This window comes from Oreochromis aureus, linkage group 7, assembly GCF_013358895.1.
Source record: "Oreochromis aureus strain Israel breed Guangdong linkage group 7, ZZ_aureus, whole genome shotgun sequence".
In the NCBI taxonomy this organism is placed as follows: Eukaryota; Metazoa; Chordata; class Actinopteri; order Cichliformes; family Cichlidae; genus Oreochromis; species Oreochromis aureus.
In genome coordinates, this window is record NC_052948.1 from 3,928,834 (window position 1) to 3,946,065 (window position 17,232).

The following is a 17,232-nucleotide window of genomic DNA, read 5'->3' on the forward strand; positions in this document are numbered from 1 at the left end:
GACCACAAGTTTTAATCAATCAAGTTCTAGATTGACTGCACCTCTGCTGTCCTTCTCTTTTGTCCTTTTGGTTGTTTTGTATTTTGTTTTGGCTAGCCCGCCCAGCCGCCGCAAAGGTTGTTATGAATGATTGAGAGTGAGTCTTGTAAGGGCGGACTAACCTCTCTTCTTGTTTTTTTCGTTTATTTGTTTGTGCCACTTCCCTTTACAAACCCAGGTTGCAGGTCATGCATAGCGCTGAGACCCGCAGTGTTATTTGTTAGCACCAGTGACTGTAGAGCAGGGGTGTCAGACTCCAGGCCTCGAGGGCCGGTGTCCTGCAGGTTTTAGATATCACCCTGGGTCAGGGTTGGTTAGGGTTAGGTTGATTAGTTCATTACCAGCCTCTGGAGAACTTCAAGACATGTTGAGGAGGTCATTTAGCCATTTAAATCCCCTGTGTCTGATCAAGGACACATCTAAAATCTGGAGGACACTGGCCCTCGAGGCCTGGAGTTCGACACCCCTGCTGTAGAGTCACTGATTCGCACCTTTGGTTTGATGGTCTTATGTGCAGCTGGGATATTAGAACAGGGGTGTCCAACTCCAGTCCTCGAGAGCGACCGTCCTTCAGCTTTTAGACTCATCCTTGTTCCGACACACCTCAATCAAATGAATGGCTTGTTGTCAGGCCTTTGCCAAATTTGATGGCATACTGAAGAGATAATTCAACCATTTGATTCAGCTGTGTTGGAGTGAGGATGCATGTAAAAGAAGTAGAATGTTTTGTAAGTCCTGTCTGGGAATGATTGGGGAAATGTATGTTTAACTCATGGAATAAATAAATTATACATTTATTTCTTTTTACATTTTATTCGACACATTAGTGCTCGGTTACACAAACAAACCAACCAACCAACAAACCAACAAAAAACCCAATATATATCCTCAAGAAGGCGAGAGCATGTATTAAACTCTATTACTCTCATTGCAAAACTTACTGAGTAAAACGTTTCCAGAAGTGCGTGAATGCAACACTAGGCCATGGAAACCACTGCAGAGGTTCAGTGTACCTTAGCAACCATGGAGGACGAGCTTTCCTTGATCGAGGAAAATGGCGAGGTCACGCAAGAACAGAAGGAACTCGTTTACAAACGGATCGAAGAACTAAAGTAATGACAGCTCATATTTATTAAAATAAAAACAACGCCGTCATATCGGCTGTAAGCCTACAGCTGACGTTATTTTACTTATTCCGTATAACCCACCAAAGTTACTTGCTAATGCTCTGCTAATGGTCTGTAATTTCAGTTAAATGCTACTAAAATACAACTTTAGGCCCATTAACCATTAGCTAGAAAGGTACCGGGTGAGATGTTCCACCCTCTACATAATGCTTTTTCTAATTCATTTTTTCTTAAAGTAAGCGGTTTCTTCTCCAAGCATTTTTAAGTGATTAAAAAAAAAAAAAGTATTTATTTTGCTTGCTTTTCTTATTCATTCTTCCCGAGGCATTCCAATGCAGCCCTCCTGGCAGAGAATGACATGTTTGAAAGCTTCATTTGCCGCCTGGATCCACAGGACCTGCTATCCCAGGCTGGGGGAGAGGGTGCCAGGGCAGCACGAAGCTTGAAGCTGGGGGGTGGGGTAAGTACCACAAAGGATTATTAAATAACCTTGAATGCAAATCCTTACTTGCCATTGTATGTCTCTTCCTAAAAGTAAAGACTGCAGATTAATGCTGCACACCCAACACACATAACTACACACAGCACACTTTATTTGTCAGAACTTGTGAATTAAGATGAGATAAGATAAGATAATGTGGCAGCACAAAGTGGAAATAAAATAAATACTCTTCACAGTTTTCAAAAAGACAACGCCACCCTGGGAATTTCACCCAGAGAATACTGGAAGTAACACTGAATCACCAAAAAGGCACTTAGGTTCGCTATACTCAGTACAGAGACGAGGTTCAATGATAAACAAATTGACAATTTATTAATAATTATTTAAAACACCATATAAAAACACAATCATAAATATTCATGTACAAATATGCTTAAAAGGTATTCAGAGCTGAGGCTTACCAGTGGAGGGCAGGGATGCCAAACACAAACTAAAAAAAAAGAAAACACACCAAGACACAAGTGCAGCACACTATCACACTCACTCACACTAATAAACTAAACAAGGCAGGTGTGTACACGCAAAGGATCCCACCACCAAGGCACCCTAGTCTCCTCCACGTCGGCGCTCCGCATCTGAATAAAAGAAACAAAGAAAATTTTAATACAGTGGGGCAAAAAAGTATTTAGTCAGCCACCAATTGTGCAAGTTCCCCCACTTAAAATGATGACAGAGGTCAGTAATTTGCACCAGAGGTACACTTCAACTGTGAGAGACAGAATGTGAAAAAAAAAATCCATGAATTCACATGGTAGGATTTGTAAAGAATTTATTAAGTAAATCAGGGTGGCAAATAAGTATTTGGTCAATAACAAAAATACAACTCAATACTTTGTAACATAACCTTTGTTGGCAATAACAGAGGTCAAACGTTTACTATAGGTCTTTACCAGGTTTGCACACACAGTAGCTGGTATTTTGGCCCATTCCTCCATGCAGATCTTCTCAAGAGCAGTGATGTTTTGGGGCTGTCGCCGAGCAACACGGACTTTCAACTCCGCCACAGATTTTCTATGGGGTTGAGGTCTGGAGACTGGCTAGGCCACTCCAGGACTTTCAAATGCTTCTTACGGAGCCACTCCTTTGTTGCCCAGGCGCTGTGTTTTGGATCATTGTCATGTTGGAAGACCCAGCCGCGTTTCATCTTCAAAGTTCTCACTGATGGAAGGAGGTTTTGGCTCAAAATCTCACGATACATGGCCCCATTCATTCTGTCCTTAACACGGATCAGTCGTCCTGTCCCCTTGGCAGAAAAACAGCCCCATAGCATGATGTTTCCACCCCATGCTTCACAGTAGGTATGGTGTTCTTGGGATGCAACTCAGTATTCTTCGTCCTCCAAACACGACGAGTTGAGTTTATACCAAAAGGTTCTACTTTGGTTTCATCTGACCACATGACATTCTCCCAATCCTCTGCTGTATCATCCATGTGCTCTCTGGCAAACTTCAGACGGGCCTGGACATGCACTCGCTTCAGCAGCGGAACACGTCTGGCACTGCGGGATTTGATTCCCTGCCGTTTTAGTGTGTTACTGATGGTGACCTTTGTTACTTTGGTCCCAGCTCTCTGCAGGTCATTCACCAGGTCCCCCGTGTGGTTCTGGGATCTTTGCTCACCGTTCTCATGATCATTTTGACCCCACGGGATGAGATCTTGTGTGGAGCCCCAGATCGTGGGAGATTATCAGTGGTCTTGTATGTCTTCCATTTTCTGATGATTGCTCCCACAGTTGATTTTTTCACACCAAGCTGCTTGCCTATTGTAGATTCACTCTTCCCAGCCTGGTGCAGGTCTACAATACTTTTCCTGGTGTCCTTCGAGAGCTCTTTGGTCTTGGCCATGGCGGAGTTTGGAGTCTGACTGTTTGAGGCTGTGGACAGGTGTCTTTTATACAGATGATGAGTTCAAACAGGTGCCATTCATACAGGTAACGAGTGGGGGACAGAAAAGCGTCTTACAGAAGACGTTACAGGTCTGTGAGAGCCAGAGATTTTCCATGTTTGAGGTGACCAAATACTTATTTGCCACCCTGATTTACGGATAAATTCTTTACAAATCCTACCATGTGAATTCATAGATTTTTTTTCACATTCTGTCTCTCACAGTTGAAGTGTACCTCTGGTGCAAATTACTGACCTCTGTCATCATTTTAAGTGGGGGAACTTGCACAATCGGTGGCTGACTAAATACTTTTTTGCCCCACTGTATATCACAACAAACTAATGTGTAACGCTGGGGGATAACCCAACTGCAGGACCACACTGGTGATCTACAGCTAGAAAAAGGGCCTCCCACCAGTGGCGTAACAAAAATCCAAACTGCAAATCAAACAACAGGAAAACAACATACAATCTGGATAAAACTCTAAAATCTGGAGCAAACGGAATCGCCGTATTGCTCCAACTTGCCGTCTGCACAACTACAAGTTAATGGTCAATCAATATGCACGCCAGCTGACTCCCATAACCGGCGGGCATATGGCTGCTGTCCACGCCGACGTCCACAGTAAAAGCTGGCAGCAGCAGGAAAAGAAATCTCGCAACGGGAACAGACGGTAAAAGCACAGCAAGCAAAGCAAAGCAAAACAGCAGCACTTCAGTTCACGTAGCTTGGCGCAAAACTCAGGCCCACACTTCCTGCAAAGCATAATAAATAATTACTATAAAAGAACAATAGAAGGCAGAGAGCGTAACAAAAGTTGATTACGTACCAAGTAAGCCGTGTCATAGAACATGAGCAGAATGGCTCAGAGGAGGCTTCTACAGCTACGACCTACAAACAATAGCCATTTACCACCAAGTAAGGTAATATATACACACACTACAATGAGTAACCACCTACCAGCCGCGATGGAGGCTTCAGAAGAGTAACCCACAACTAATCTCAGCAACACCAACAGGAAGTCAGGTGACCAAAAAGGAGATCACAGGTAAGCGATCCAGGGACACTCAAATGGCCACTATTTATACTAGCGCCCCCTAATGCGCCAGGCTGAAAGTGGGTTAGACCGAGGGATAACATTCATCCTGCCACAATCAGAATAACTTTATTTATCCCGAGGGAAATTCTTTTGTCATGTACATGCTCAAAGCAGCAAGAGAGACAGAGGAACAGATGAATAAGATATACAATATATACAATAAGAATAGTAGTATACAGTAATATACAGTAGGATAGTGCAAGACATAGTATCAAATAACTCTAACGAAGTAACAATATAACTATATCCTGGAGAATAAATAACTTAACTATCAGTGCAGCCGATTCTAGAAAGTGACATAGTATTGTGCAGTTGAATAAAGGGAGTAGCAGCATATGATGGGGAGATGAAACAAATATTCAGTAAAATACTGTTGGGTAATATTGCACGGTCTGAAAGGGAACAGAATAACATTGGTAATAGTCTCAGGAAAATCACCTACAGAGTGAGGAAGAGTTGTACAGCCTTATTGCCACCGGTACAAAGGATTTACTGTGGCGGTCAGTTCTGCATGTCGGGGCGATGAGTCTTTTGCTGCGTTTGCTCCGATGGTCCATCATGGGGGTGTGCATGGGGTGACAGGGGTTGTCCATGATAGAAAGAAGCTTTTTTTTAGCATTCTCCTCTCAGACACCTCCTCCAGGTTCTCAAGTCTGACACCCAGGACAGAACCAGCCTTTTTAATCAGTTTGTTCAGCCTGTTGGCATCAGCTGTCTTCACCCCACTTCCCCAGCACACAGCTGCAAAGAACACGACGCTCTCCAACACCGAGTGATAGAACATGGTCAGTATTTTCCTACCAACATTGAAGGAACTGAGTCGCCTCAGTAGGAAAAGCTGACTGCCCTTTTTTGAAGATAGCATTGGTGTTCTTGGTCCAGTCCAGTTTACAGTTCAAGTGTACCCCCAGGTACCGGTAGTCCTCAACGATCTCCACATCAGCCCCTCTGATGGTGACAGGGGTAGGAGGAGGAGCATGCTTCCTAAAGTCCATAATCAGTTCTTTTGTGTTTGTGATTAGATAGAGAATGAAGAACAAAGTCCTTTTTATGGCTGTCCCAGCTGCAGTGTAATGTTTTTATAGTTTTAGGTAATGTCAATTTATTGACTGTTTGAGACAGGCCAAAATAAAGCGGATCTTATTGCGTCCTATGCACACTCTTTCCAGCTAATGAATGTTTGACTGAAAATATTTGCATTTTCTTTCTTGAACAAAACATCATAGGATACTATTTTGAGTTTTTGTGCCTTCAGGGCGTTGGATGGAGGGGAAAGTCCAGGTCCAACATATCGGACCATTTTCAGCCGCTCACTTTAGAACAAAAACTGTACGTAGCACAGAGAGAAGTAAGAGAAACACAACAGGACCGGGAGAAACTCAAAGTGAAATCTGAAAAAACCAAGGACAACTACAAGGTTACAACACACACATGCAAAAAATAAAACACAATACATAGAAACACTCACCTCAGGTACATTTATTCATGAATCATACTCGTCTTTTCAGGCCTCTTTGAAGGAAGCAGAATTACGTCTGGCTGATATCAGGAAGGCCAAGAACGATTTTGAGCGTAGACTGGTTAAACCTACGAAGGACAACACGCTAGAAATGAAAGAGCCAGAGAAGGTGCTCCAGTACATTGAAGATAAGTTAAAGGTAACAAAACTTGTCTTTTTAACAAAACAGTGACATCAACATGTGCACAGCAGTATTTGAATAGATTGTTCCAGGTTAGAGGTATGCACATTTCCAAAGGCCAGAGATTTTTTACCCTTTTAAAGTAATTTTACCCAAGTATTTTATATAAAGTCAATAAAATTACTAAGATTATTAAGATGGGTTGGCTTCTAAAGATTGAAGCAAGCAGCGCAAAGAACTTTTATTCACCTTTGTTAGTTATCAGCTTTCTTCAGTCCTGTTTATAACCTCCCTTTCACCTCTTTCTGTGTTCCGTTCAAATGTATGTACAGGTCACCCAGCTGGAGACCTTTAATGTAAAGAATCAGGCACTAAAGCTCCACGAGAAGAAGCTCCTGCAACAGCTGCAGCAGAAAAAGGAGATGGGGAAAGCTGAGTATGAGGTAGAGAATGAAAGCAAATGTGTTGCTGTCAGGAGATTGTGTAGGTTGTGGGTTAGACTGTTACACAAGAGGACAGAAAATCAATGTACAGTCTGCTTTCTGCTGCCAGAGTTTGTCTTACATGTTTGTAACCATTTATATATTTGCTCATTTTGCTAGTGTGTAAATGCAAAGTTCTGTGTATTGCATCTAGGAATTTTTTCAGGAGTATGACGAGCCAAGACCTGGCAAAAACCTGGATGAACTTCAGATCAACAGTTTGAAGGTTCAGCGTGTTCTTAGCTCACACAAGGTAACTCGCTGGAAATTTTTCAGATGGTGTTCTTGGCGTTATTTCCAGTATAACCTTCAGCTTATCTGTCAAATCTGTGTGAGCAGGAAAAGCTGCAGAGTGTGACATTAATGTCGGCAGAGCTGAGCAATGACATCGCCAAAGTGAGGCAGATGCTGGCAAAAATAGAGGAGGAGTTACAGCATGCTGAGAAGGTTTGTCGAAGTTAGTAAAACTTCAAGAATCTAAAACCCCCAATTTTAATACCTGATCTTTCTCTCTTCAGGAGCATTCAGCGGCTGAAGCCCTTACCCACAAACTCAGACGGCAGCTCAGAGATTATCAGGCTCCTGATATCACTGAGTACATGCATGTCAAAGACAAATACAAGAAGCTTAAGCAGAGCATTCACACTTGGGAGAGAAAGGTTGGGATTGCTGAGGTAAAATGTTATTTTTAGATTGTCTCTCCTCAATTAAAATAAAACTGTTGTATTAAAACAATGTAATCTCTGTTTTAACTAGATGGCCTTCAAGACCGACACTAAAGTGTGGAACAAACAGGTTGGAACTAGCTCCGGGGAACACCAAATCCCAATAAAACTCCCACAAATAGCAGAACATAACCAATAGAAAAAAGTCAAAAAGTTTTCCAAATTACTGATTTGATGACAACAAGAAAACTTTCCATCAATCATTCTGCATCTGCGTTGTTTATTATTGTTTGCAATCTTTTAATGCTATTTGTTAAATGTAAAAACAGTGGCTTTCATCCTCATGTTTGCGTCCCTGAGAGTTACTTATTCAAAATTATGAATGATAGATTAAAAATACATACTGTTATTGCTTTTCCTTTCTTTATTTATGCAAACGTGACTCATTCATTTAAGATTAAGACAGTCGTTATTGACACAAAAGGGAAACTTGTTCTGTAATGCAGTGTGGTGCCCGAGGACCATCTGCAGCTGTGGGCCTTTGCCTTGTTCAATGGCACAATGACAGGAGAATGAACTGGTCATGTCACGGCAGGAAGAAACGGGAACTTCTGGAATAAACAAAAGCAAACTCCACACATCAGGGCCCTGCCCTGGCCTGTGCTCACAACAAGGACTCGGGACTCTTTTGCTGTGAGGAAATGTGCCAACAACTCAGTTTGTTTGTGGCCTTTCTGCCTTTTGTTGTGCTCACATGAGTTTCTGTATTCTCATCTTTTTCAGATGAGAATACCTTATTGATCAGATGGTAGCGCAGGTCGTTTACTAGCTGTAAGATTAGAGGTTTGATCCCTGGCTCTTGTAGTCTGCACGTTGAAGTAACCTGCGCAAGATACTGTTGTCCCAATGCATCTAACAGAGTGTGCATGAATGTCAGTGTGCCTAGGTTTAGAAAAAAAGCACTTTTATGAATGCATGTGAGATTGGGTGAATGAGGTTTGTAGTAAAAATGCATTTTGGGTGTGCAATTAAAGTAGAAAAGTGCTTTGTAAGCACCAATCTATTTACCATTCATCTACAGACTACAGACATCTAATGACTACAATCTTGAAACTGTACTTTGTTGTTTCCCAAGCTGAACACCTGCCAAGTGTGAAGTAGATCAAATAAAAGGTTATTCACACTGGCTCTGTGGGAAACCGATGACACTAAGCTGGTCCTTGTCCCCATATAATGAAGGCAATGAGTCTGTGTTACCTAATTTAATGAAAACTTTCACAATTTTTTTTTACTATCCCTGACAATACCAGAGTGTGTTATTCTTTGCAAAACTGGTCATTTTACTGTTCTGGCTCAAATGTCTTTTAGGGTCACTAAAATTTCATCTACACAAGTGTAGTCAACCTAGTGCAGTTAAAGTTCCTCAATAAAAAAACCCCAACCAAACAAAAAAACAACAACAACACAGGGTCGACAAACTATTTACTTTATTAGAAAGAAATCCTTGAATGAACTCTAAACGTTATGATATTACATGCCATATATACAGTTATATACATAAAAGTGCAATGTCACATTGAGTAAGCTGTTTATTTATTATCAATTCTGCCATATAACTGTTTGGAAAATGGCATAATTTCTTACACACTTCATCATCCTGCACTGCATTTTCTCAAAAACACGGCATCTAATATGCGACCGGGCAGAGTGTCTGAAGTTCCTCTAAAACATTTCCAAAGGCACTTTCACAGAATACAGATGTACATAACACCACAGAGTAGCTTAAAGCCTACAGACGGCATAACTTGAGTCCTACTGTTGCTGATGTTACATAGTGACAAAAACACATTTTTATATACACAACTGGCTTCACACTATAGGTGGGACACCTGTATCTCTGGATATTTATTCTACATCATATCTTCTAAGTGATTTCTACCCAGAAACACAACAAATATAACAAAAAGAAGATTACAAAAATAATGAAAGTTAGTAATTCAGAAATTAATTAACCTTTAATTATTTATACATATAATATTTGTCAAGTCAAAGATAGTGTAAACCTGCTGTTAGAGAGCATTGCTTATGCACTGCAACCTAACTACCAAACTCTTTTCTATATGTAACTATGCTAGCCAAACACTCCAGTGACATGCACCCAGCTCTGTTATTTCTACAGTACACGGAGACATACAGGGGTGCAGCCACAAAACTGGAAGTCTGGCACATACAATTTTATGAGGCTTTTGCATTTTGAAATAATTATATAGGAGCTGACTGACCCACGTAGCCCATTTCTTTTCATGCACTTCTAAGTATCATCCACACAAATCGGTAAATGCGCGAGAGCGTCGATGTCAGTCTGAGAGCAGTATGCAAACATTATTGACATTCATTCCCAAATATAAAACAGACTAGAGGGACTCAAAGCAAGCTGCTGTTTTCAAACACCTTTGCAAAGAGAAGCACAGGAAGCAGGGGGAACGTATTAGGAGGCTTTTACAACTAACAGTCATCAGGTCCATGGCTACTGGCAGCACAACCACAGGGCGCCACCTTGAGTCTAAACATGAAGGATGAGTATCCGTGCTTTGACTTATAAACTCGTGTCTTTGGGTAAATAAAGCCAAACAAGGCATAAAAGGAAGCTATGGCATGTAGTCCACGCAGTATAACAACATATTTTTCATCATCATTTTCTCCCTAAAGGTTACACAGATGCAAAGCCAAACACATATCAGGCGCATTTCTTCCCGCAACCTAAGATAATGTTGCAGGAATTTATGAACGGATCAAAATGTTCAGACGTAAAAGTCATAAAGCAGTAGTGGTTTTATCCAATCATCATCTCTCATTCCAGGTAATATGCTTAAATAAATCTGAGTGAAGCCAGCACAGAGGTGATGTTTGTACTTAACAAAACACAACAGATGGCATGCTTTGCTGAAGAAAGCTGCAGTTTACATGCAAGTGGAAAAAGCATACTGGTGTCAGTACTATTCATTTATTAACAGAGTACCGTTAATAAATAATCTGTAAAGGGCTCTTTAGGCTCCGACCTTAAAACTCTTTCTGCCCAGCAAGTCACAGCACCTTTTCTATTAATGAACATTTGAAATCGGTCACAAGTCTGAAAGGCCTATGTACTGGTTCGCAACACCTCCGAAGGCCATTCTAGATATAAGGGAAAGAAAAATCTAGTTCCTAACCCCTGTGGTCACTACAGTTCTCACCACAGGTTCAAGAACTGCATGCACCATTTGTTCAGAGTTACAGTTCATTATCACCTGTAAACTAAACTAATGTGTACATTTTCTAAAACTTTCCGGAAGCCTTTGTGATTTGTTGTTTTAATTTTTTTTTAAATAAAAGATATCTGTTATTTAATATTAATATTACCTAAGCATATTAACACAAATCTGAGACAACAGACTTATCTGGCTGACAAATCTGTCTTCACTACAACTCCTACATCAATAACTCAGATCTAATCATCTTTAAATTCTTGTTTTCAGCTTCAAACCATCAAAAAGAAATGTCTCCAATCCAGGGCCAAGTATTTTACACACTCTTGGATATTACTTGTACTCTCTCTGAGAACTGTAAACACTGGTAGCATTTCACAGTCCCTTGGGAACTAGAGTTTTTGATTTACATGGTGCAGGACTTATCCAGAGGGTCCTGAGAAGAATTAGCAGGAGGCTGAGGGGCCTGATTTGATTTTGGTAAGACCATGGGCTTGGGCCTCAAAGCGGGGGGTTTGAGCTGCACCCCCATGCGTGGTGCTACCACGGGCTTGAACGTGCTCACAGAATCATTGGAGGAGCTGGTGCTGCGGCGGGTGGGCAGCTCAGTGTTGGCAGTTGACCTCAGCATGACGCCGTGGATGGGGCTGAGGGACTCACTGGAGCTGGCCGGTGTCGGACCTCCGCCGCTGCTGCTGGAGGTCTGCCGCTGCTCCAGGGTGTCCAGCACCACGTCGGGGGCGTGCTTGGCTGAGCTCTGCCGCTCCAGCTCTCGCAGCTCATTCAGAGCAGTGTTCATAGTTTCCTCTATGTCCTGCAGGAGAGGAGAAAAATGTGTGTGAGAGAGGATGGATAAATACATAGGCAAGACACGAGCAGAAAATCAGGAGGGTTAGGATGAAAAAAAGAGAGAAAAGAAGAAGGCAAGATTGGATGGAGAAATTAAGAGTGAAAAAGTGGAGAACACAGACCACAAGGAGAGATTTTTAAAAAACACCAAGCATGCAGTATACATGCAAGTTAGTTAGTAGGCAATATTACTTAATACTGGCTCTTCTCCCTCACCATGCTAATGGCTCTGGATTGCAAATGAGATGCAGAGATGACATGTTCATCTTAGCATGCTCCCAGTAGGCAGACCGACAGCCCAGCACAGTTTAAGGTGCTCTCTGTAACCTCTGCTTTCTAAATGACAGCCTGTAAAAAGACTATGGCTCCATTATTATATAATCTTATATGACAGAAGCCATATTAGAATGATCACAAAATTCAGGATCAGACTTTGGAATATTTGGCATTTTCCCAAAAATTCAGAATTTATAGGAATATTGTATGTAGGAGTATACTGTGATCCCTGCCGTCTGCCTGTGAAGCTAGTCTTTTGTGTTTCTTTAGCACAGGGACTAGGTTGCAGCCAGAGGAAGCAGAAGACAGGGACTGACTATGTTTTTACAGGGCAGGGCAGGGCTTTGATGGTGGAGGGAGCTGCGGTCGGGTCGCCGCTCGTCCCGCGCTGACCTGTGCGATGGTCTCCGGGTCCAGGGGCTTGCCGCCGTGGTGGTGGTGGTGGTGGTGATGGGCATCGGTAAAGCCTGTGTACTGGCCCGAGGAGGTGGAACGTCGAATGGGTGGGCTCTCCATCTTCTTCAGGGACTCGTGACGACTGATATTCGTCAGACTGCTGTGGCCAGCGCGGCGCCGTCGCTCAGGGCTGTCTATGGGAACGTGGTTGCGACTTCGCAGCATGTCCCGTGGGCTGAAGTGGCCTAGAACTGGTGAGCCCATCTCTGGAGTCCCACCATGTCCACTATGACTCTGCTGGGAGGTATGCACCATGCAGTGGACATCACTGGGACGGGCAGGTGGCCGTCGAGAAGGTGGATCTGATCTTTTCCTGTGTCTGCTGCAATATAAGTACAGGAAAGAGGAAACAACAGGCAAGCATTAATTCATGACTTTACAGCGTTCCCAGGAGAAAAGCAGTTTTCCTCACCACTACTTCATCACATTAGCTGTGATTTATTCAGTAGTTTAAAGCTTCTAAAAACAGAATTAGATGCGGCATATTAGCTTTTTGAGGGAATCCTTGATGTCAAGCATCAGTTAAGGTTATTCTGGAGAGCAGGTAGAGTGGATCTGTTAACCAGAGGGGCGAGGTCTGTTGTTCATCAGAGCATCAAAACAGACTCCTCCAGGGGACGCTGCAGCTGCCTTACCACACAGTTAAAACATGGAGATGGAGCTGAGTATGAATGCACTTCTATCACACATAAATCCCTTTACATTCACAGACTGCTCCACATCAACATCAGCTTCACTGAAGCATCTCTGTTACTCCGTAAAAGACCAGTAGAGGAGCGTATCCTCCTTTGTATTGCTCCAACAGGTTCAGCTCTGCTTGAGTATGACAACCACAACAGAGTTGAGGGCTGTAACGATTAATCAAAGCAGCCCATCACTTACAGTCAAGCAGCGCAGTGTCTAATTTTATTATCACTTGCTTTTTGAGTTGGTGTTACATTTATGGAAATGGGGAGAACTTAAAACATGTAATACAGATAATACAGTATCTGGATTCTAATGCAGGTCAGGTCAGCTATTAGAGTTAATCATCTTCAGTAATAACTCTTCCTCGGTCGTTTCTCCGAAACAAATGGCTTCAAGTAGAGCGTTTACATCAGCCCTATGAACATGCTCTCAGACATTATCGTTAACATTTCCAGGCAGTTTTATTACTGTGATAAACAAAAAGCAGTAATGAGGATGGACAAGAGGTGGTGAATATTTTGGTGAATATAATGTGAGCTCTACCTGCAGTGCCAGAGTATCAGGTAAATCCAAACAGACCTTTGATTATGCAACACTGTGAAACCCACACACACGTCTGAATGTAAATTTATACATTCATGTGCACAATAAAAACGTATGACTGCACCAACGGCTGCTGTTGAAAGCTCACACACTAAATGTGGTCGAGTGGCGCAGACACGGTGTCTGGTGAGAAAACAACATTTTTTTTCCTTGACTGCACTGACATTTCTTGAATAGCAAAACAACTGCAGTGCCTGCTCACAAACTGCAGGTGGAGCAGTCAGCATGCGTAACACTAATCTTCCTCTGGGACAGCATGTACTACAACAGGCACCGTAACTTACTCTGCAAGCTGTCACCGCATTGACAGCTCACCCTTTGCTTATTATGGCTTTCACTAATAATGTAACATAAATCACAAGACGCTGTACATGCCCCTCTTCATTAACACAGGAAAACAGGCCGAGTGAAGGAATTGTTCTGGTCACATCAACATGCTTCTTCTCCACTAAAGAGGCTCTAACACAGCTGTCTTGTTTACTAATGCTTACTGTGATTACCATAGAAGTCAGTCAATAACACGCTCACCAGACAGAGACCACCAAGAGGGGAAAATATCCAAAGAAAAATATATCCAGTGGTATAAATGATTCAACACTTGCTGTTTGAATGGAAAAGGATAGTGAGCAGGGGGAGGGTGGAGGGTAGAAGAAAGGGGAGAGGTGGGGATCACCTGGGAGCCAGTGACAGGAAGAGTGTGGCAGATTCTAGTTTAAGGACTATGAGGACGCTTATTAAGGCTGATGTTAAAAGGATGATTCATTCAGATACGTTCAGCTGCATACCAATACCTGCAGTGGTGTAAATATTGCCTCTAGTATGAATCATCAACATTTCAACAGTGAAGTAGAGGGAGTGAGTATGGCTCTGAATAAAATAGCATGTGTTTGGCCAAAACCCAGTAAGAGATATTTCAAGGTCGCTTATCCTCCACCAATGAAAAGAGAAGCAGGAGACAAAATACTGGCACGCAACCAGCAGAGAGACTGCCAAAAAGACTGAGGTGTGATTGGATTTGTGTGTCTACACAGTGTGTGTGTGTGTGTGTGTGTGTGTGTGTGTGTGTGTGTGTGTGTGTGTGTGTGTGTGCGCGCGCACACCAATCCTCCATGTGCACGACTGAAATAGTTGTTTAATACTCATACTTTCTGACGGGAACTGTCTGGTCACTTGGGACAAAACAATGTGGCTGATGCTGAGTCCTCCACTTGCAATTAGACAAAGAGTTGAGCTTAGGAAACACAATGTCAGAGGAAGGCAGCACACTCAGGATGTGTTACTGCAGCCGTAAAACTAATGGTCTCCAACTGCCCTGTTTTAGGTAAAATGGAAACATTATGAATAATTACTATGTTAAATCACGGCAAAAAGTCATATTTGCAGTAAATTAATTACCGCAAAACAGGGGTGTCAAACGTAAGGCCTGGGGCCAGAATCGGCCCAGCAAAGACTCCAATCTGGCCCGCTGGATGACTTTGGAAAATGTGGACTTTTTATTGTATTTTCATAGATTTTACAGCTTTTCCTACTGATAAAGACCTGCCCCATGGCCATTAATACCACACCAATGACTTTAAGCCCAAAGAGTTGTGCTGACAGCTTTCTTTCTCTTGAAATAACTGTTCATTTTTCATCTATTTTTCATATACATCTCAGGGATTAGAGATGTAGTTAAACTTCTGTATATACTGGCAGAAAGGGCAATTTTGTCCACATAAGATTAAAGTGGGCTGGATGTGGATGTAAAATGAGTTTTGACATCCCTTTTTAAAAACATGGCAAGAGCATCTATGATCCAAATTAAAATACTGTGATTTTTTTTTTTGATATTCAGAACTGCAAAATCTTTGTGGTTCCTGTTTAAGGTACTTGATAGAAATTGTTTAAAAAAACCAAAAATAAAACATCAACATTGCTACTACTTTTATACCCACCTGGTGATGAAGGCTTCAGAGATCCTGGTGTCATTGGGTGAACCGATGTCTTTTCCTGAGCATTTATCCTCCCCAGCATGGCCACTGCTGGCCTCGCTGTCAGCCTTCTGACTCAGAGTGTCTGAGAAGTTGTCATCTCTGGGACACAGAGACAGTGTGACATTGAGACATGAAAAGAGCAAGAAGTGATAGACAAACCAACAGTAAAAAAAGGGACAAATCAGCAAATCAGTCAATCTTTTATATTTGTTCAGTTCTTCAGTATCAGTATTTTCTATCAGTTTCCTGAAAGTCAGCATGTATCCCCCCCCAAGGTCTATGGAGTCAGATGAGTCATAGTCCCGAACCTCTCAGCATTCTGGTGATGCGCTGTGGCGGCGACACGCACAAACACTCACACACAAACCAGCTGCATGAGTTTCAGTGAGCTGTGTCACTGGATACTCGGTACAGTTGGTGCCTGTCAGGTGGCAGTAATCAGACCTACTGAGCTGCACTGTTGCCTCTGATGGCATCATAAAACACAGTCACTTATTTAGCAAATCCACATGAACGCACAGGGTCACAGCACAGACGAGCACTCTCCAAAGCAGAGGCAGCTACCAACAAAAATTACAAACGAATTTTCACGTTAAATGTTGACAGGTGACATCTTGTGCCAAAGTACTTTCCGAAACATCTCCCTGTAGGTTTTATTTTTTAACATGGCGAGTGAAGATTGTAATCTTGCGTGCTCTTGCATTCCTCTGCCTGCTCAGTTTAAGTAGAGACCAGGATGTTACTTCCTCGGGAACAACGTGTACAGCTGTAAATTTCTGTGCTCTTTCATTAACTAAGATGACACCCCATCAGCAGTGCTCCCTCCTAGTGAATTATTGATAGGGGTCCTTTGACAGGACAACAGCAGCAGGGGAAGGAGGAAAACAGAGAGCGTGAAGGCATTCTAAATGACCGTTTTGCCAGCCAGCTACTAAGTGATTGGAGCGATTCTGTTCCAGTCCTAACGAGACAGTGACTTCAGTCCATTAGGCACCAACAGTTGCTATGGCAGAGTGTATGCTTGTTAGTGCTGAGAGCACGAGACAGTGACAGAAGGCTTGGTTAAGGACCCTGGAGATGCAGAATGCTCCACAGCTGAGCAGGGATGACAGTGGAGGACGAGACAAATGAGCCTGAAGGTCCCCTGTGTGTGACCCTATAGTAACCTGACGGCCTAGCAGCCTTTTTGTGGAGCAAAGTCAACAAGGACAAGTGTGTTGTTTAACCCACAGGGATATTTTGCTAAGGACCTTAGCTCTCAGACTCTAAGTGGATCCGGCACTAGTTAAGTAGCCTTTGGTATAATAATTAAGCGAGGAGAGGTCAGAAACTACTCGTTCCTCTTCCACCTAAAGAATTCTGTTTTAATTATATGATTAAAAATACATAAAACTTACATTTTGCCAAAGGATCCCCACACTGGTAAATCTATAAATGAATGTATTGCTTTCTATAGTTCTTTACAATCACCTTCTGTTAGAGCATTTTTCAAGGTTTGAGGACTCTGTCACCTGTGGAACGAGTAAATGTTTTCCCTCGTCTTAGGTTTAGTCCAAAAGATGCTGGCAGTGGGTTCATATTTACTGTGCAGATAGGAAACAGTATAAATCTTCCTGTCCAGCCTGCCTCTCGCCCTGAGACAGCTCAGATAAGCTCCAGCCCAACCCCCACACCCCTGAACTGGATAAGCAGTTAAGAAAATGGA

General features: G+C 42.5%; 2 protein-coding genes across 7 annotated transcripts in view; one reads left to right on the forward strand and one right to left on the reverse strand.

The window, feature by feature from the left end:
- Positions 1-1,001: 1,001 nt before the first annotated feature.
- On the forward strand, positions 1,002-7,698 carry ccdc113 (coiled-coil domain containing 113). 2 transcript variants are annotated; one of them, XM_031730022.2, is made up of 9 exons: positions 1,002-1,151; positions 1,491-1,626; positions 5,907-6,068; positions 6,160-6,309; positions 6,624-6,734; positions 6,928-7,026; positions 7,113-7,220; positions 7,292-7,447; positions 7,530-7,698. In XM_031730022.2, exons 1-9 carry the CDS (start codon positions 1,024-1,026, stop codon positions 7,635-7,637), a joined length of 1,158 nt encoding a protein of 385 aa, XP_031585882.2. In that variant the 5' UTR covers positions 1,002-1,023; the 3' UTR covers positions 7,638-7,698. The 2 variants fall into 2 exon arrangements, with proteins under 2 accessions (XP_031585882.2, XP_039470181.1); XM_039614247.1 differs by having other exon boundaries at positions 7,292-7,432.
- Positions 7,699-8,903: 1,205 nt separating this feature from the next.
- srgap1a (SLIT-ROBO Rho GTPase activating protein 1a) overlaps positions 8,904-17,232 on the reverse strand; it is a 78,688-nt gene continuing 70,359 nt past the window's right edge. For 2 of the 5 annotated variants that reach the window (XM_039614710.1, XM_039614712.1), the window contains exons 20-22: positions 15,489-15,626; positions 12,202-12,583; positions 8,904-11,497 (exon numbers count right to left, since the gene is read on the reverse strand). In XM_039614710.1, the coding sequence (XP_039470644.1) occupies positions 11,090-11,497; positions 12,202-12,583; positions 15,489-15,626 (928 nt within the window). In that variant the 3' untranslated portion in view covers positions 8,904-11,089. Of the gene's footprint in view, positions 11,498-12,136; positions 12,587-15,488; positions 15,627-17,232 lie in introns of all 5 variants that reach the window. The other 3 variants (XM_039614711.1, XM_039614709.1, XM_039614713.1) reach the window with 2 other exon arrangements.